This window comes from Callithrix jacchus, chromosome 4 (assembly GCF_049354715.1).
Source record: "Callithrix jacchus isolate 240 chromosome 4, calJac240_pri, whole genome shotgun sequence".
In the NCBI taxonomy this organism is placed as follows: domain Eukaryota; kingdom Metazoa; phylum Chordata; class Mammalia; order Primates; family Cebidae; genus Callithrix; species Callithrix jacchus.
In genome coordinates, this window is record NC_133505.1 from 41,352,464 (window position 1) to 41,373,056 (window position 20,593).

The 20,593-nt window shown below is 45.9% G+C and overlaps 1 protein-coding gene across 3 annotated transcripts; it reads left to right on the forward strand.

Moving 5' to 3' along the window:
- The first annotated feature begins 570 nt into the window (after positions 1-570).
- CAJA-DPB1 (major histocompatibility complex, class II, DP beta 1) lies at positions 571-12,992 on the forward strand. Of its 3 annotated transcripts, XM_017971018.3 has the most exons (7): positions 571-722; positions 7,149-7,412; positions 11,228-11,509; positions 12,044-12,153; positions 12,482-12,507; positions 12,596-12,641; positions 12,802-12,992. In XM_017971018.3, the coding sequence occupies exons 1-7, from the start codon at positions 626-628 to the stop codon at positions 12,808-12,810; spliced, it is 834 nt and encodes a 277-aa protein (XP_017826507.1). In that variant the 5' UTR covers positions 571-625; the 3' UTR covers positions 12,811-12,992. The 3 variants fall into 3 exon arrangements, with proteins under 3 accessions (XP_017826507.1, XP_002746458.2, XP_078225000.1); XM_002746412.6 differs by lacking the exon at positions 12,596-12,641 and having other exon boundaries at positions 12,044-12,154; positions 12,484-12,507; XM_078368874.1 differs by lacking the exon at positions 12,596-12,641 and having other exon boundaries at positions 11,306-11,509; positions 12,044-12,154; positions 12,484-12,507.
- Positions 12,993-20,593: the final 7,601 nt, after the last annotated feature.

Consider the following 20,593-nt stretch of genomic DNA (forward strand, 5'->3'; position numbering starts at 1 on the left):
GAACCTGGTATCCCCTGCCCATCTCAGGACTTACAGACCTTTGGGAGAAAGTAAATATGAATGGGTGCTAATTTTAAACACACCCTTGGACAAAGACAAGACAGACAGACTCCAGGCCCCATTTGAGTTTTGGGGTGGGTACTCTAATTTCTCTAAATCATGCCATGGAGTGACTTTTTACACACGGAGACAGCACTTCTTCCACAACAGACCATGTCCTGTGGGTTTGTGAGGTGTGGCAGAATTGGGGAAATTATAATCCCCATAGATGGGCCAGCAGAATATCTGAGATCACCTTCAGAGCAAAGGAAACACATCATCTCCCCAAACCTCATGACCTATCCGACTGCTTAAAGTGAGTATCACTGTCGTCCATCTGTCATCTTAAGTGCATCACAGGCCTTGTATTTTCAGACCTTTCACACTAACCGTCTGCCCAGTGAGTGATGACTCATGCAAAGCTCAGTGTCCATTGGCTCTTTTCTCAGACTCTGTCCAATCCCAGGGTCACAGAAGACTACTTGGGTTCACGGTCTCTAATATTTCAGACACGAGCTCCCCTTAGTGAGTCCTTCTTTTCCTGGCTGCAGCTCTTTTCATTTTGCCACCTTTTTCCAGCTCCGTGATGGTTCTGCAGGTTTCTGCCCTCCCCCGGACAGTGGCTCTGACGGCGTTACTGATGGCGCTACTCACAGCTGTGGTCCAGGGCAGGGCCACTACAGGTAAGAGCAGAGCTGCTATTCCTAGAGGGTCAGGCTCAGGGAACAATTCCTAGGGGACTTTAGGGACCAGACTCTGAGACAGGCTGCGGGGGGTCCTGCCCTAAGCCAGTGTCCTCCCTTCCCAGCTAGAGAATGAGGCTCATCCCCTGTAGGATAGATTGCTACCCTACAGCCCTACTCTCTCTCCAAGGACAAGGGTACAGCAAATAGAGAGAAGTGCCTGGTGGTCAGTATGCTTGTCTTTGGGGAATGGGGTCAAGGGGTCCAGGATAAACTTGGATGGACAAGGTTTGCAGAGAGAGAGGTTGGCAAGTGCAAGCTCCTAGGAGTGCTCAATCCACATTCCAGACTGAAGGGTCTCAGGCAGAGACCCCTTAGCTGGAGCGTCCAGGCTCTGAAGATCACTGAGGATTCAGTGTTTATGGATAATGCCTCTCATTCTCCAAGGTGGAGCAGAAGCCCATGCATCTTGGACAATGAAGGCAAGACGGGAGGGAGGGAGGAAGGGAAGGAGGAAGGGGGACAGGTTCTAGCCTCTGAAGGCACTCTCATTAAAGGTACTTCTCCCAGCCTCCCCAGAACTTGGTTAGAGTATTAGGGTGGGTTGAGACTTGTAGAGACTTGTAGAGATGAGGTTGTGTGAGTGCATGAAAGGGATTGAGTGTAGGTTATCAGCCAAGGAAGCAGTAGCCAAGTGAAGAACCTCTTCTTCCCACTGCCTTCCTGTGGCTGGTATAATATTATGGCTCCTATGATCTATTGTTTTTCCTCTCAGGATACTCATCTTTCTAGTCCAAATTTACACCAACACCCTGAAAGGAAGGACTGCAAACTTGGTACTTAGTTTTCCACTGACTTCCACCTTTCCTGCTTAGATCTTTCCTCCTAGATCCCTCCACACCCCTCCTAGGACACACCTAGAAGATACTGACATCATGTTACCTTGTCGTTTTTCAGGGTAACAATGTTGGAATCTCCTGAGGACAGCCCCTCAATCCCTAAAGCCTCTTATCTATTACCTTGGGTTCATTGTCTGGGAAGGGGTGGAGAATTTGCACTTGTAGTCACAGAGAGTGCTAAGAACTAACCAGCCGACGACGACTCACCCCCGGGAACTGGAGAGGGGTGAGGCTGGGGAGAGGGAGCTAGAGCAGCGCTGGTGACACTGAACAGTCCCCAGCAGGTGAGGGGACGCAGTACCCTCATCCCATAGGCAGAGCTGTTGTGTGGGATGAGGGGCAGTGTTGGGAGCCACCAAGGAAACCCAGAGGTGGGGAAGAAGAGAGCAGAGGGGGGCATGTGATGGTGGGCAATGAACAGGTAGAGAGGCAAAAGCTGGGTTGAGGTTGGTAGTGGGAATGAGATGAGGCAGTGGAGCCATGTGACAGGGACTAAGCTCCCTGCATAGAATGAATGTTCAATCGAAACCTGCTGGAGGGAGAGCTGGAGCCATAGGGGAGTAGGTAGAGTGGGCAGGGCCGATTCCACCATGCCCTGCATGCTCCCCCAACTCCACACACATCCCCATCCTCAAACAGGGCACAAGAGAAAGGCCCTTAAAGAGGCTAGGGGGGAAAAGCTTGGCTGAGGAAGCTAGAGGTTTTCAATATGTTCTGTTCTGAGTGAGAGATGAATTTATTCAGATCAGTAATTTTCAAACTGTGCTCTGGGCAGCTGAATTGTTAAGGGTTCCACAAACAGGATAAAGTCTCTTATATTCAAAACCAAAGGTTTCAAATTACACCACAAAACCCCTTATCACTTATGTTTACTTGGCAGTAAAAATCCATTTAAAAAGTTAAATGTTAATTTTAAAAATATGCCTAAGATGGGGTAAATGAAAAAAGAATCAAGTGTTGCAAAGAAAACTTTCAAAATTCTTATTCTTTCTTTTTTTTTTTTTAAAGAAAGTAAGAAAGAGAAAGAGAAAAGGGGGAGAGAGAACAGGAGTCTTGCTCTATTGCCCAGGCTGGAATGCAATCTAGAAATAGGTATTAACAACCTCTTTTATGCTGATGATTGTGTTTAACAGTGGAGACAGGAAGGAATAAGGAAAGAAAATAACAAACAGCCAACCAACATTTCATTTAAATCTGTGAAATGCTGTGCAAATGCTGAAGAGTGATTTGCTTCCATTTATGTGGTCACTTTCAAAATAGGTGTAATGTGATACTAAAAAACAATGTATGTTCTTAGGACCTGGGGTGAAGAATTCTATAAATATTCACTGAGTTTACTTGTTCCAGGTCTGAGTTCAAATCATAAATGTCTCTGTTAATTTTCTATCTCATTGATCCGTCGAATATTAACAATGTGGTGTCAAAGTCTCCCACTATTAGTGTGGGAGTCCAAGTCTCTTTATAAGTCATTGAAAACTTGTCTTACATATCTGGGTGCCCCTATATTGGGTACATATATATTTATGATCATTGACTCCTGTTGTTGCATTGATCCTTTTATCGTTATATAATGCCCTTCTTTGTTTCTTTTAGTCTTTGTTACTATTGTAGTCTATTTTGTCAGAAATGAAAGTTACATCTCCTGTTTTTTTTGTTTGTTTTGTTTTTTTCTCTCCATTTGATTGGTGAGTCTTCCTCCAACCTTTTGTTTTGAGTCTTTGTGTGTCCTTGCTTATGAGATGGATCTGGATACAGAGTGCCAATGTGTTTTGACTTTTTATTCAGTTTGCGTGTCTATGTCTTTGATTGGGGAGTTTAATCCATTTAAATTCAGGATTAATATTGATATTTGTGAGTTTAATATTGTTATTTAATGTTCGCTGGCTATTTTGCCCATTAGTTGATATAAATACTTCATTATGGAGATACTCTTTATCTTTTGGTAAGTTTTTGGGATGACTGATACTGGTTGTTCCTTTCTGTGTGTAGTGCTTCTTTCAGAAACTCTTGTAAAGCAGGCCTGGTGGTGATGAAATCTCTGAGTGCTTGCTTGTTCGTGAAAAATTTTATTTTTCCTTCATTTATAAAGCTTAGTTTGGCTGGATATGAGATTCTGGGTTGAAAATTCTTTTCTTTGAGGATATTGAATATTAACCCCCACTCTCTTCTAGCTTGTAGGGTTTCTGCTGAGAGATCTGCTGTAAGTCTGATAGGCTTCCCTTTATGGGTAACATGACCTTTCTCTCTAGCTGCCCTTAGAATTTTCTCTTTTATTTCAACCCTGGTGAATCCAACAATTATGTGTCTTGGGGTTGCTCTACTTGAGGAATATCTTTGTGGTGGTCTCTGTATTACCTGGAGTTGAGTATTGTCCCACCTTACTAGATTAGGGAAGTTTTCCTGAATAATATCCTGAAGAATACTTTCCAGCTTGGATTCATTCTCTTCATGACATTCAGGTACACCTATCAAATGTAAATTAGGTCTTTTCACATAGTCCCATATTTCTTGGAGACTTTGCTCATTCCTTTTTACTTTTTCTTCTCTAATCTTGTCTTCTCGTTTCATTTCATTAAGTTGGTCTTCAACCTCTGATATCCTTTCTTCTGCTTGATCAATTCAAGTGTTAAAACCTGTGCATACGTCTCAGAGTTCTCATATAGTATTCTTCAGTTCCATTAATTCACTTATATTTCTCTCTAAATTGTCTATTCTCGTTAGGATTTCGTCAAATCTTTTTTCAAAGTTCTTAGTTTCTTTACATCAGGCTAGAACATGTTCTTTTAACTCACAGAAGTTTCTTATTATCCACCTTCTGAAGCCTATTTCTGTTAATGGAATGCACTCGTTCTCCATCAGGCCTTGTTCCTCTGTTGATGAGGAACTGTGATCCTCTGTAGAGGGAGAGGCATTCTGATTTTGAGGATTCTCAGCCTTTTACACTGGTTTCTTCCCATCGTTGTAAATTTATCCACCTGTCGTCTTTGTAATTACCAACTTTCAACTTAGGTCTCTTAGTGGACATCCATCTTGTTAATTCCCAGGGCCGAAATGTGAGCAACCCACTGTGCTAGCTAAAAGAGCGGCATCAAGGTTCTTGGTGCTTTTCTGTCTGGAAGTCTCCCGTCTGGCTTCCCTCCTGAATCCTTTCTTCAATCCGCTCCAAACGTCGGCCAAAAGGGGAACCAGTCCCGTTTACTCTGCACCAAGAACCGCGGCGCCGTGGCACCAGCAAAACCGCAAAGCCGGCTGCAAGAGTCATGCTGGTGACCCGTGAGGCTCCTCCACTGGGAATCTCCTGGTCCTTGTGCAAGAAAGATTCGTCTGAAAGTGTGGCATCCTCTCGTTCTCTGCGCTTTCACTGGGAGCTACACGCCTGAGCTGCTAGTGGTCAGCCATCTTGGATCTCTCTCTCAAAATTCTTATTCTTGAGTGAAAAATGTTCTCCTGCTGGTGAATGACATGCAAAAACAAAGATTAACAAACAAAAATGGGAGGCCCACACTCAGAGCTGGGCAATTGAACAGGGAGGGGTGAGTGGGTGACAGAGGAGGAGGAATCTGGCTCAAGGTGCTGGGGGTGCTGGCCCTGGGAGTTTAGGGGGCTGGGGCCCAAGGCTCCAGGAGAAGAGACAGATCTGGATATCTGAGTGAAGACCTGGGATCTGCCTTAGCAATAACAATGGACATGAAAGGTGGACTCCATGGTGCCCCTGAGCCCAGCTGCACCCCTTCTCTACTATCCTCTGCCACCAGCTGTGCAGCTTCTGTGAGGGGTGAGGTTAGTAAACTGGAGAAGTTAATTTGCGAAGCATGAGACAGATGTGCGGGACAATCACAGCACCTTCATTTCCCCGATGTGCCCAAGAACAGAAAGACTCAAACAGAAAGGAGCGTGCGCCGCGTCACTGATACTTCTGTGTAGACACACGCCTGCCAGACACTGCTCATGTGCTCTCTAGGAAGAACCGCATGTGGGAAGGGCTGCCAAAGTTCTTTGTGTAAAAATTACGTCAATGCTCTCTTCCTCAGCGCTGTCAACAGAAGTGGCAGCCATCTTTTCCTCCGCATCAAGGCCTCCCTCATGAAGCCCGAGATCCTCAAAAAGAGGACCAAGAAGTTCATGCAGCACCACTCAGACAGATACATCAAAATTAAGCACAACTGGCGGAAACCCAGAGGTGTTGACAACAGGGTTTGTAGAAGGTTCAAGGGCCAGATCTTGATGCCCAACATTGCTTATGGGAGCAACAACAACAACAAAAACACATGCTGCCCAGTGGCTTCCGGAAGTTTCTGGTCCACAACATCAAGGAGCTGGAAGTGCTGCTGACGTGCACCAAATCTTACTGTGCCGAGATCACTCAAAAGTGCCTCCGAGAACCAAAAAGCATTGTGGAGCCACCCTGGCAGCCATCAGAGTCACCAACCCCAATGCCAGGGTGTACAGTGAAGAAAATGAGGAGACAGCTCATGTACCCCCTTTTGTGTTTCAATAAAACTGTAAAAAACTGCCCCAAAAATTGCATCAACGCCTCTAAACCCAAAGGACTCCACCCTGCAGGTCTCTGGTTGTTGTGGTGATTTTCATTGATTAAGATATTTTCCACATGGTTTGACACCAAGTCTTTCTGCAGCCATGTTTGAAAATTAACTTTCAGGATACAGACTTCCTTCCTTCCTTTTTCCTTTCTCTCTCTCTCTGTTCAAGTGATTCCACTGCCTCAGCCTCCTGAGTAGCTGGCACTACAGGCACGTACCACCATGCCCAGCTATTTTTTTTGTATTTAATAGAGACTGGGTTTCACCATGTTGGCCAGGATGATCTCAATCTCTTGATCTTGTGATCCGCCTGCCTCAGCCTCCCAAAGCGCTGGGATTGATTACAATCATGAGCCACAGCGCCCAGCCCAGAGTGTTTCTTATATCAAAGTTGAAGAAGTTTTAAGAAATATATTTCTACATTTTCTACATGCAAAACAACAGAAGCAAGTTGAGGAATTCTGAAGACATTGGCAGAGGAGAACGCCTAGTTGTGGTAAAGAGGAAGAAGGAAGGGAGGGCTTCCTGGAGGAGGTGGCATTTGAGGCAGAACTGACATCAGGATGGAAATGTCAGGCAGGGAGGTGGATAGGGGGAGCAGCTCCGCCCTCCATGTCTCCAACTCCTCCCCGCTCCTGTTTCTCCCGGCGACCCCAAGTGAAACGTCTCCCCCTCCTTCTCCAGCCGCCAGCAGAAGGGACTGCCCTCCCCTCAGTGCTGGCCCCTCCCTAGTGATCACTCAGCCCCCCAGAGCAGTGAGTCTCATTCTTTTCAGTAAATCCGCTCGTGCTGGTGAGAAAACTGAGGCCTGGAGAGGCTCTGTGACCTGCCTACAACCACAGAACTCCGTACTAGGAAAACTGCTATTTTAAAATCCAGCCCTGAGTGGGAAGATTTGGGAAGAATCGTTAATATTGAGGGGGGCGGGGGGGAAAGAGGATTAGGTGAGAGTGCGCCCCCGCTTCACGGCCGCCCCCTCCCTGCAGAGAATTACGTGTACCAGAGATTGTTTGAATGCTACGCGTTTAACGGGACACAGCACCTCCTGGACAGACTCTTCTACAACCGGGAGGAGTTCGTGCGTTTCGATAGCGACCTGGGGGAGTACCAGGCGGTGACAGAGCTGGGACGTCCCGATGCCAAGTACTGGAACAGCCAGAAGGACATCCTGGAGCAGATGCGGGCCGAGGTGGAGAGGGTGTGCAGACACAACTACGAATTAGAGGATCCCCTCATCCTGAAGCGCCAAGGTTAGTGGGGGCTTTGGGCCAGGGGTCCTAGGGCAGCTGTGGGAGCTGGGCCCAGAAAGCAAGGGCAGCTGGGCCGGCCTAAAGAACCTTAGTGCCAGGAGGGAAGGGGACTTTGGGCTGAGGATTGACCAAGGAAGCCCATTCGGAGCATGTCGGGGAGCAAGCAGGGGGACGTGGACCAGGCTGAGCATGGAGTGAGGAGGATGAGGGCCGAGAGACCTCCGGAACGCTATTAGGCCTGGCAGCTGACTGCATGTGGGGTGAGGAAAGGAGGCCACAGGACAGTGTGCAGTGCTGCGGTGTGGAGATGGAGGTGGAGATGGCACATCAGGCCATGCAGAGAAGAAACCTGCAGGGAGGCAACTGGATTTGAGGTGCTTGAGAGGCCAGATGGATGGTCTGATGGGCAGATAGAGAGAGGGGTCTGCAGCCAGGGAGGGGCCTGGGCTACATGAGACCACACAGGGAGAGGGGACCCAGGGGGAAGAGCCAAGGAGAGTCCTGGAAGCTGAGGGGAGGGGCCTCAGCAGCACAGTGGACAGCGGTGCCAGTGACTTAGGAAGGTCAGAAAACAGAAGATGGAAAGTGGGTTTGGAAACCAGGAAGACCTCTGGAGAGCAGGTTGGCTGCAGTGGTGGAAACTGGAATGAGAGAGACTCAATGAGGCTGAGTGTGGAGCATCCTCCTCGGAGCTGAGATGGATTTTACTTGTCTTGGGTTCCCCATGGCTGGCACAGGGCAGTGTCTGAGCTCATTCGTCTTTTCCTTCAGGAAGTCTGAGTGTAAAAGATGGAGAGAGGTGAGGTGTGGGCAGTAAGATTTCTCAAGGATGGGACAGGAGAGGCTTGGAGCTTTGGCTTCTGCCTGTGAACATGTGGGGCGAGGAGCCTGCTGCACCAACCTGAGGGACCTGGGGGAACATCAGGGTGTGAGGGTGAGCCCTAGACCTTTCTCCTAGAAAAAGAAAAAAATGAAGGGAGGAGGAGGAAGCTGGGAGATCACACCTTTGATCCCCTTGTTCCTGGAAAGTGGAAGGAAGTTCACCTGCCAGGAGGGAGAAGGTGGACACACTGGGTGGGGATGAGGTGAGTGACGGGTTTAGGAAAGTTGCTGAGGTAATAGTTGAGAGAGGTGTGCAAATAAAAGTAATGCAAAAACTGTTTCTAAGACTTTGTAGAGGCGCAAATCAGCGACATGGCAGCCATTCCTTTCACAGTAATCAGCTGCCAGATTGCAGAGAGCCCTGATGCCAGACTAAGGAGTGTGGGCTCCTCCTCTAGGCCAGCAGTTCCCAAGCCTCACTGCTCGGAAGACTCCTGGAGATCCTCTGTGATGCACAGATGCCCAGACTCACTGCCCTGAGACTCAGATTCCCTGGGTGGGGAGGTCTGGGTATCTCTGTTTGTAATCAGTTCCCTAGACGTTCCCATATAGCCAAATAAGTATTGTCAGAACACTGAAGATTTTTGAAAAAGGAAAAAAGAAGGTGTTGGGTAGAGGAGGGACCAGAGGCAGGGAGATGAGGCAGGAAACTGCTATTATTGTCAGAGAAATTGCAATGAAGGCATGAATTAGAACAGGGAACACACAGAGGCAGGGGAGAGGCGGGAAGGGGGAGGAAAAGGAGTTGTGACAATTGCAGTGTTTATGCCTACCCAAATCTGGAAGTAATTGAGCAAATGTTTCTGGGCATTAGAGAAGGCAACTAAAACAAACAGGAATCCTTGCCCTGGTGAAATGTATTTGAACTGGGTCAGAAATGAGGCCTTTGGGTATCAAGCCTTAGCTCCAGCGCCCCCTGGAGGTCTCTGATGTGCGGCAGGCTGACTGGCTCCTGTCAAAGAATATTGAGCAAGACGCTTCTCATGGAATATTCTGGCACCTTAAAACAGACACCCAAGTATTCCCCCTGATTTCATGGTTCCCAGGAGCTCTATGGGGAAGAAACTGTACATAATTCACAACTGAGATTTAGACATAGGTTGAGTAGTCTAGCGGATGTTGAGTTTACAGAGGTTATTGAAGTAGTGAGACACAGGTGTCCCTGAAATAAACTCACATTGAGGGAAGAAGAGGCTGGGAATGTGGATCAGTCTGTAAACAAGGCAAAATACCCTAGGGAGTAAGGGTTGTGGATCAGTTCAAGACAGTACTTTTACCTGGCCCAGCCCCATGTCAGGGTATTTGTGTTCTCCAGGAAGTAGAAAGGAAAGAACTGAGTGTAGGGACATAGATGACTAATTTGAGACATTCCTCTGAATGAGCTGTTCTCTAGGAGCAGTTGGCCCTTTTCTGTGTTGGTTTTTTGTTTTTGTGCTTGTGTTTGTCTTTGAGACAAGTTCTGGCTCTGTCTCCGAGGCTTAAGGGCTGTGACGTAATCATGGCTCACTGCAGCCTCAACCTCCTGGGCTCAAGTGATCCTCCTGCCTCCCATGTAGCTAGAACTACAGATACATGTACCACCATGTCCAGCTAATTTCTGTTTCTTTTTGGAGATGGGAATCTCACTATGTTGCAGAGACTGGTCTCAAATCTCTGGGCTCCAGTGATTCTTACCTCTCAGGCTCCCAGAGTACTAAGATTACAGGCAGGACCACCATGCCTGGCCTTTTCTGCCTTCTGAGGAGGAAAAGGTACTGGTGGCAGAGATCCAAAAAAAAGTTGTCAGCAGCAGTGCGGAAATTTACCTGCGAGCACAAATACAGAGATGCAGAGGGTCACAACACCTGGTTATCTGTGAGACCTTCATGGGACCTAAAGACACAGCACAGAAAAGGAACTTGGAAAAGGATGGGATTTCTACTACTCAAGCATGTAGAGGCTCAGGATATTATGTGAATATGAAGGTTTTGAGTTTTTGTAGGTGACGTCAAAAAATACATAGGTTATTTGCAGAATAAGACATGTCAAGCCCTCTTCATTTTCTTTGTATTTTCATGAAATAAGGTAATTGGATTAATAGGCCACCATAATGCCATTGTCTGTATATCTTCATTTTAAGATATTATTTGGGTAAATTTTGCATCCTCTGTATCAAGAGAGAACTTTGAAAAGATAGGTAGTTTCTCAGTTGATTAAATATTCTTTGACCAAATTGCTTTTAGTTAAAATTTCTCCTGAATGTGCTAGAGTGCTACCTCTGTATCCCTGCCATTCCCCTATATACTTATTATTTTATTCAAGATCATGCATGCTGTACGCGAAGGTCTATTTCTGTCTTTTCAGTGCTACCCTTACCCACTAGGCTAATCACATTAGCCTATTTTCAATATCTAGGAATCAATTACATAGCGAACATGCCTAACAAATAATAATCTGGTCAGATGCAGTGGCTCATCCCTGTAATCCCGGCACTTTGGGAGACTGACCGAGTGGATCACTTGAGGTCAGGAGTTGGAGACCAGCCTGACCAACATGGTGAAACCCTGTCACTACCAAAAATACAAAAAGTTCACCGGGCGTGGTGGCAGGCACCTATAATCCCAGCCACTTGGAAGGCTGAGGCAGGAGAATTACTTGAACACAGGAGGCAGAAGGCCTGAACCCCTCTTTCGATCTCAGCCCTCAGGTGAGTGAGGAAAGAGCTAATATTGTGCTGCCACACTCTAGACTGGTGACAGAGTGAGATTTTGAAAGAAGAAAGAAAAAGAGAAAGATTGAAGAAGAAAGAAAGAAAAAAAAGAAAGAGAAAGGGAGGGAGGGAGGGAAGAAGGAAGGAAGGAAGGAAGGAAGGAAGGAAGGAAGGAAGGAAGGAAGGAAGGAAGGAAGGAAGGGACCTCAAATGCTATTTCATTATTTTTCTTCCCCATTCCTAGTCCAGCCTAAGGTGAACGTCTCCCCATCCAAGAAAGGGCCCTTGCAACACCACAACCTGCTTGTCTGCCACGTGACAGATTTCTACCCGGGCAGCATTCAAGTCCGATGGTTCCTGAATGGACAGGAGGAAACAGCTGGGGTTGTGTCCACCAACCTGATCCGTAATGGAGACTGGACCTTCCAGATCCTGGTGATGCTAGAAATGATGCCCCAGCAGGGAGACGTCTACACCTGCCAAGTGGAGCACCCCAGTCTGGACAGTCCTGTCACCGTGGAGTGGAGTGAGTTACTCTCTGATGACTCTCTAGTCCCCACCTTTGAAAAGCAAGGGACTCTCTGGCTCTGGGTCCACTCATCTTGTCTTCTGCATGTATACCCTGGGGCCATATCCAACCCCATCTTTCTTCTACACCAGCTCCCAAGCATAGCTTTAAGCGGGAGCAATGGAGACTTCCTGACCCTGGCCAAGGGGGTCCTGAGGATTCATAGTTCTCCCCCTTGTCAGAGAATCTAAGGACACAGACACCTTCCTGAACCGACCTCACCAATGGGAGCAGTTCTCCTCCTTCAGCATTTTAGCCTACTGTGTCATTTTGAGAGACAACTTCCAGAATCAGCATTTGCCACCTTGTTGAGGTCACACCCTATGTTCCAGATAGGAGGGTGGCTCTTTCTGAATTTCCTCTTATGCAAGTTTTTTCCCCCTCACTGTCCTTGTCTCGATATTCTGCATCAGTCTCCAGAATCTCAGACAGGACGTGAGGAGGGGTGCCCCTGGTTGAAGGTGACACTGAACCTGGGTCTGTCCTTCCCAGAGGCACAGTCTGATTCTGCCCGGAGTAAGATGCTGACAGGAGCTGGGAGCTTCGTGCTGGGGCTCCTCATCTGTGGAGTGGGCATCGTCATGCACAGGAGGAGCAAAAAAGGTAAGAAAGCCTGCAAGGTGAGCAGGACTTACCTTCCCCTGCCATATTCACAATTATTCCATGGTGAGGGGTTCAGTCAGAAAAGAAATGTCAGAAAGCTCTAGAGGCCACTGAAATCAGATAGTCAGGGAACAAACATGACCTATAGGTAGAGAGGTATCCCAGGCTGGTGTCTTAATGCAATCAGATGCATGAGGTCCCAGGTACTCAGGCTCCTGCAGGGCCTCCGTTGAGTGACGGGCAATGGAAGTTGGTGGGATAGAAACGTTTTTCTAATTATTTGAGGTGGTTTCAATGGCTGAAACATAACCTTTCCTCTTTCATTCCAGTTCAACGAGGATCTGCGTAAACAGGTAATATTCCTGCTTTGGTTTCCTTGCGGGCTGGGTTGCAGGAGGATATGAGTCTTTTCTGTGCATTGTGACACTGAGGCTCCTCTAGGAAGAGAACCTCAGGCCTGAACCCCTCTTTCAATCTCAGCCCTCAGGTGAGTGGGGAAAAAGCATTGCATGGTTCCATTCCTGAAGGAAGCAGAGATCAACTGTGTTCTGTATCAGACTGAGACTCAGCCTCTCACCGTAATTTTTCTCTCCTGGGACTTGAAGGAGGCCAGCAACCTGGGATAATTTTGCCTTTCACCCCCACAGGGTTCCTGACCTCACCGAAAAGACTAATTTCGTTAGTCCCAGCCTCTGCTTCCGGGACAGACACCCAGCTCCCCAAGAGGACGCTGCTGCCAAGAAGTTGCTCTGAAGCCAGTTGCTGTCATTCTGCTCTTTGATTCAATGCGTGGTTTCTCTCACTGAGTTCTTCTTAGCGCCATAAACAATCAAAACCCAACGTGAGTGTTTGTTTTCTTTCAAAAATAGGCACCAAATCATCTCTCATCACTTTTGCCTGAGGGTTTTAGTAAACAGTAGGAGTTAATGAAGAAGTTCCTTTTGGTTTACACACAGGAAAGAAGAAAACCATGAAAATGGGGATAGGTTAACTGTTGCATAATGTGGCCTGTTACACATGGCACTCTTCTGAATTTACTGTATTTCCGTGAGCTGACCCCAAATCAAGTTTAGTGCCTTCATCCATTCAGGTCTCCGACCACTATTCACTTGTCTAGACATTTGTCTATTCAACGGGGAGCAGACTGCAGATCTGCCTGATAGGACCCATAATCACACAGAACTTTCAATGTATAACTGACTGAGACCATGTTTTATCATGATCATTAAGAAATTAAGTGATTGGGGCAGATCATCTGAGGTTGGGGGTTCAAAAGCAGCCTGGCCAACACGGCGAAACCCCATCTCTAAAAAAATTAAAAATAAAGAAGTTAAATGATCATCAGAATTTAAAATGATAAATATAACCTCATGCACCTTACACATTTACTTTACATGTCATCACACATACTCCTTAACCAAATACGGCTTGGCCTTTGAATGCATCAAGTGGGCATCATTTATCCTCTAGGTCTGCATTCATCCACCGGCCTAGACCTCCCGTCTTAATTTTCATATAGACAAAAATGCCTCTCCACTAGGGAAAAAGCAAAGCAATACATGTAGCACTCTTTTTCAAACACTGGTCTTTTTTTCTTTTTCTTTTTTACAGTCCAACATTGTTATGTGTTTTGTGTCTCATGTTGTCACCTTTCAGTCAAGGTAGAGGACATGTTTGGTGTCAGCTTTCTCTTTCATGTAGGGGATGGATTCTTCACTCCTGATACACAGAATGAGCGCTCAGCAGCTCTCTGATACATCCAGTTGATGGCTTCCCTCTCCAGGGCTATTTATAAGTGTCTTCTGGGCCTTTTGTGTCCCTGGGCGCCTGTCCCTGGTCAATTCCCACAAGCTACTTTGCTCCTCTCGCCCTCCTCCCCTTGCAAATAATGCCCTGCATCTGGGGACCGGCTTCCTCCAGTTCCAAGAGAGGTGAGGCTGAAGGTACAGACTTGGGCGCCACTGGCACAGGTATAAGTAAATATGCTGGAGTCCGCAGAGAGGACGGACTAAGTGAGGGGGTCGGGAAAGAGAAGCCACCCACAAGGACAGCCCATCATGTCTCACATAATCCTTTTGACCTAGGGAGTAGGACACAATCATTTTTCCTTTTTAAAACATCCTTATCCCTGATTAGCCTCATTTCCTCAAAACTATATAGGAAAATGCTGCTGCCTTGTTTTTGTTTAGTAATTTCAGCTGTCACATGAGGTAACAAGGACAGTATATACTAAATAAATGAGGACCTTTTATCTGCCTTATTTTCCCTTTTGGCTTCACAGCCAACTTGTGAGAAACCTATGCAGCAAAATTAATATGATTTTAATCCAGGATTCGATGATGGAAGGAGGTCATGAGGATTGCAGAATGGCCTCAAATTGAGATCACTGTGAAATCCTCAGGTTCAAAGCACATAAATCCTACCCTCAGAGCCAATGATCAGTCCATATCACAAACCAAATCCAATCAGAGTCATTCTGCTTCATGCTTGTCACCTGTACCCGTGTGACAGATCAGGGCAGTTCCCAGAGTGGAGTGACAATCTCCGGACTGACACTTGGCAGGATCAGAAGCTGAGGTGTCTGCACCCACGTTACAGGAACAGGATATGTGCTTCTAGGGAACTGAGGGTATGAAGAGATGAGGAAAAGCCCTGGAGTCACAGAAAGAAGGCAATGGACGTGTCTCACTCGGACATATGCAGGTATTTATTAAACTCTGGGATTTCTAAGAAAAGATATATTGCAGAGAGAGGTCCCAGAGAAGACCAGAGAAGACAGACCATCCAAACTGGGGACGACCTTGTCACTACACTTCAAATTTTTAATATTTATGCAGTGTTTTCTAAGAGTCAGGTCCTTTACTGAGTGCTATGTACAGCAAGATCAAAGGCAGCCAGGAGGTAGAGGAGTCTTGAAGTCAGTATTAAGGTTGAAGAGCAGAGATTCAGAGGAAAACTGGGACCAGAGCTTTAAAGGAAACCTGAAGCTGGTGACCCTTTTGCATTGGCCTGTGACTCAGAAAGATTGACGCCTGCAGTAGAACAACCCCAGCGGGCTGAGGACTCCCAGCTGAGTGTTGTATCCCCGATCCCTTTTCACCTGGTCCCTTCATTCTTTACTCTTCACAGTCCCGTAAGGAGAAGGTGGTCCATCAAACAGGTGATACTTCCCCAGTTGGTGATCAAGGGGTACCCTAAGCTGAAGTCATTTTGCCCCCTCTTTTGTCACCATTTGTCAAGAGGCAGTGAGGCCCGGCCAGGGGATGGTGAAAGTGGAAGGAGGTGGGAGTCGGGCATGGGGTGTGAAGATGTTCTTTAAAGGGGTTCTAATAACCACTCGCACTACCAGCCCAGTCAACACTTAATCACAGTTGACGCCTTTTGAGCATGTCATATTGTAAAGTGTCCCTGAAATTCCTGCTCGCTTGGCTTATAAGAGGAAACAACTTCCTAGTTCTCCTGTCCTTCTGCTTATTCGAAGTCTTGTTGAGCACCTTCCCTTCTATTCCTTTTATGCCGTAAGAATAGGATCAGCTGTGCCAAAATAACAAATACCTGGATATCTAGGTTTAGCTCACACTGCATGTCCAAAGTAAGGCTGCTGGGAAGCTCTCCTTATCGTCTTAGGACGCCAGGCTGACAGGCTTTCTCCTGCACATCTGCTCCCAGAATCTCCCCAGCAGAGCGAAGGGAACCTAAGAAATCATTCACTGACTCTCAATGATCCCTCCTAAACAGAACACACGTCTCACATTTCATTTTCCAACATAAATCACATGGCTGCAACTAACCTCTGAAGACTGGGAATCCTTGAAGGTGGAAAACATTTAGGAAGTACATGTTGAATGAATAATAAAACACTTCTACAGGAAGTGTTTATGGAGGACCTACTGTGTACCAGGAGCAACGCTAGGCATTATGGGTATAAGCAGTCCTCGACTCCTAAAAAGTTTACAAACTACCTGCTGGCCTAAGGAGGGGCGCAGGGATGCTGGCAACAGTCTGTTTCTTCAGCCAGGTACCACTTACATGGGTGCGTGCAGTGATAATCATTCAATGTACATTCTATTGGTTTGTGTGTTTCTTCCCAATGTCCCAGTGTTCACCACAAAAAGGGCTTAAATAGGGAAGTAAAGGAGAATTTGGGAATTTGAAGCAAAAGCAAGAAGCCAATGAACTAAGCACAAATATTGAGCTTTGATTATGATTAGAGTAAGAAACATAATAGATGACATAAGAAGGAGGACTCTTGCAACAGAAGTGTAATTAGTAAACAAAAAGCCAGACTGAGAAACTCCCCCGAGGACAGTATGACAAACAATAGAAATGTAAAAGAAAAGCAAAGAGAAATAAAGGTTAGAAACAGACATCTGACATCTTGATAATTAGACATCCAGAAAGTCAGGGAAATAGTAGAGGGAGAGGAATAACTGAAAACATAATAGATGTTTCTAGAAAGATGAAATAAGTTTGTTCAAAATGGTACATAGAATGTCAGTCTAGTTGTTAAACAAATTTGTTAGGGGAAAACTAACTGAAAACAAATGAGCTAATTATGTAAATTAAGAGGATGGAAAAGTAGAAAAACAGCTAAAAGAAAATATACGTAAACAATAAGCACAAGGACTGAATTCAATGAAATGTAAAAATAGCAAAGACAAACAAAATTAAATTTTGAGGCAACGAAAAATTAATGAGACCTCTGGCAAGACTCCTAAGGAAAATATAATACATTCAAAATGAAAAGGGGAAAAGACTATATGTACACACCTTTAAAATGCAAAATCTTATGACCAAGTCTATACCTAGGAATTTGAAAACTTAGATAAGATGGATACTTTTCTTGAAATATATAAAGGTCAAAACTACAGGAAGAAATAGAAAACTAAAATAGAGTAGGGAATATCAAAGAAATTGTTGTGGGAAGCAAAGAATCACCTTCCAAAGAGCCCTGTCCTGATCATATTACATTTGGGGCGTCCTCCCACAATTTCATGAGCAGATCATGCCTCTTACATGCGTGGTTCTAAAACACAGAACAAAACAGAGTTTTTGAGATCATTTTGTGAGGTTGGTTCATTCATATTTCCAAAGCCAGCTAAGAATAGTACAAAAGAAGGGAATTACTAATGTTGCCCATGTCACTGAATCCAATAGGACACTACAAAAACAATTAATTTTGACCAATGTAGATTGATTCTAGGAATGCAATAATTCTTCAGTGTCAGAAAACATATAATGTGGTTAACACATTAGTGGACTTCACAAAATTTATATTAATTTAAACTGAATTCAGCTCAAGACATACACAGAATTTAATCAATTTCATGACATGGTAAAGATAGTGAGCCAAAAATCCATAGCATATATATTTATGAAAAAATTAGGTGCATTTCCTTTGAGATTACGAAAAAGACTGGATGTCCTTTGTTATTGGAAATGCTTAATATAGCATTGGAGGTTCTGAACATTGCTATGTGTACAAAAGAAAATCAAGGCTTTGAAAAATGTAGGAAGACAGATTGTGACTGCAGATGATAAGACTGCAGCCACCGCTGGCCCAAAGCCTGGGTTCAAATCCAAGGTCTGCACTTTGAAGCTGTGTGACCTGCACCTTTCCTGGTATCTAATTCCCTGTCTGTAACATGAAATAAATAAGAATCCACCTCCACATGTAAATAAGTGAACACAAGCCCGGAGCAGTGGCTCTCACCTGTAATCCCAGCACTTTGGGAGGCTAGGTGGGCGGATCACGAGGTCAGGGGATCGAGACCAGCCTGACTAACATGGCGAAACCCGGTCACTACTTAAAAATACAAAAATTAGCCAGGCGTGGTGGCGTGCACCTGTAATCCCAGCTACTTGGGAGACTGAGGCAGGAGAATTGCTTGAACCTGTGAGGCGGAGGTTGCGGTGAGCCGAGAATAAGCCATTGCACTCCAGCCTGGGCGACACAGCACGACGCCGTCTCAAAAATAATAATAAAATAAAAAAACAAGTGAACGCATGAGAAGCACTTAGAATAGTGCCTGGAACATAGTAAGCAACTCAAGGAATGTAATTTCTCATTACATTTGTTGTTTCTCATTACATTTGTTAATGTTTTTATCCAGCCTAGTGGCTCTAAAACATCAGTGCTCAAAGAAACCCTGGCAAAGTGCTGCTCCTTCTCATTCTTCACCCTAACTTGTTACCTCGTCTTTTCCGCTGCATTCCTAATACACAACTGAGGTGACTCACAGGAGCCCCTGGATCCAGGGATGCTGTCAGATCGCTCGGTCTTCGAGACGGTGGTGCCATTGATGACCCCCGCCAGCCCCACTACCAGGCCCAGGGTGCAGACCCGCATCTCCATGGTTTCGGGCACCTGAATCAGTTCTGGGACCTCTGCGGCACCAACGGAAGATAGAGTTATGAGGTACAGAGAGAGCAGGGGCTGGCCTGGGGTATGGGAGGTGCTGGGTACTTGAAACCATGAGATGGTGACGTTTGGATAAGTGACCATAAAACATGGGATTGAGGAAAGCAGCTGCAGAGGAGAAATGGGTCCAGAAAATACAAGTGGTGCTAAGGCCGTGATGGCGGAGGGAGGGCACTGGGTACCCCAGTCCCAGAGGAGAGGCTGGTGCAGGCCCCGTACTCCCCCTGGCGGTCACAGATGTCCTCGGCCGTGGGAAGGAAGGTGAACGTGGCAGATGAGGGTGTTGGGCTGGCCCAGCTCCACAGTCTTCTTGGGAGACACAGTCACCTCAGGGTGCTCTGAAAAGGGATTAGGACCCGAGGAGCCTACTGCCATTGGCTGAGTCTCAAAGGTGCCACCACCTGAAGCCCTATATTCACCAGATTAGGAGCCACCCTTCCCAGGCCACCCTCCTGCTCCCCCAGGGCTTGTGGACAGGGTCATAGCTTCTCATGCTCCTGACCTGGCCCCCTTGGCCCAGCCTTTCTCTTGAGTGAGAAGAAAATGCCTGCTCCTCTGCTGTCCTAAGCACCCAGCTGTGTGGACCCAGCACTGCTCGCTCTCGGGGAAGGGGCTCACTCATGAGTGGGCATCACGGCCTCTAGTTCTCTGTGTGGCAGAGAGGCCCTCCCATCCCTACAGCTGGGCTAGAGAGGAAAAGGCAGTGCCATTTGTGGCCCAGTCCCATTTGGACCACTGGATCTGGGCGTTCAAGTGCTTCCTTGCCATGGTGATTCCAGCAACACCCCTCTGAGAGCCAAAGTCAGAGGAATGAATAAACTCTGGTAGATGCTAGTACATCTCCTCATCCAGGTTCACGCAGAGCTGCTGCTTCTCATCAAATTCAATCATACACTCGCCAGAAGATCTGTGTGTCTGCACAAGCTCTGCATATGTTGACACAAGCTCTGCATATGTTGACACATGCTCTGCTGCATGAAGGGGAGGAAGATAGAGAATGAGTGAATATGTAGGAAACTACACAGAATACAGAAAGCAAGAGGTAACAGGAGGTTATTGGGAACACAAAGGAATAACACAGAGAATGAAAAATACAAAATGAAAGAAAAGGAAAGGAATGGGAAGAAACAAAGACAGAAATGACCCATGAATGATTTAGGTTGTTTCTCTCGTCTCAAAAGACTTAAACATCCATCTACAATAATGGTAATAGTGAACACAATAAGGTGATATTTACTGGGCACTGACCACCTGCTAAACTCATTCATTGAATCTTCACACACCCATGTAGAAATAATTATTTTTCATAATAGCAAACTGACCACAGAGATAAAGTAACTTGTCCAAGTCACACAACTCCTGGTAGAAACGATATTGAGTAGTCCTCCTACCCAATTCCCATAGGATCTCAGAAACCCTACAGGACGATACATTAAAAACTACTGATATAGCCACAAAGCAAGGCAGGTAAGTGGAAGGATGGAATAAATATTTCAGAGTGGGAAAAAACTGTGAAAGACATTAAAAGACCTCATTTATAGACTTCAAGTTACATTCTTACTTTTAGAATTAAAATGATACCTTATATAATTTTATCCACAACACTTCCATTTTAGGCAGAGTATGTTTAAAAGTATTATCATTCACATAATATTCACAAAATTGTCTTGTGGAGTCTACATTTTCAAGTGTAGTTCCACCTGGAAATAAAAGTTGTTGCATTTGAAACCCCTGTGGGATAGTAGTAACTTAGCTTTACCTGATGTGAAAGAAGCAGCCACTGCTTGATGACAAGACGTGAATTATTATTACAGTAAAAAAATAAAGATGAGAGAGTTTGGGGTTCAAACTGGAAGAGGAAGTGAAGTGAAATGACACTGCATGGCTGATGACCCCTAAGCGAGGATGTTCTCCCAGTCCAACGTGGGGAAACCAGTCCTCTACTTAGATGCACAGAGTGACAGCGGGTTCAGTGTTGCACAGGGATGGTGAGGGTCCTCCACTGAGTTTAGGGTCCA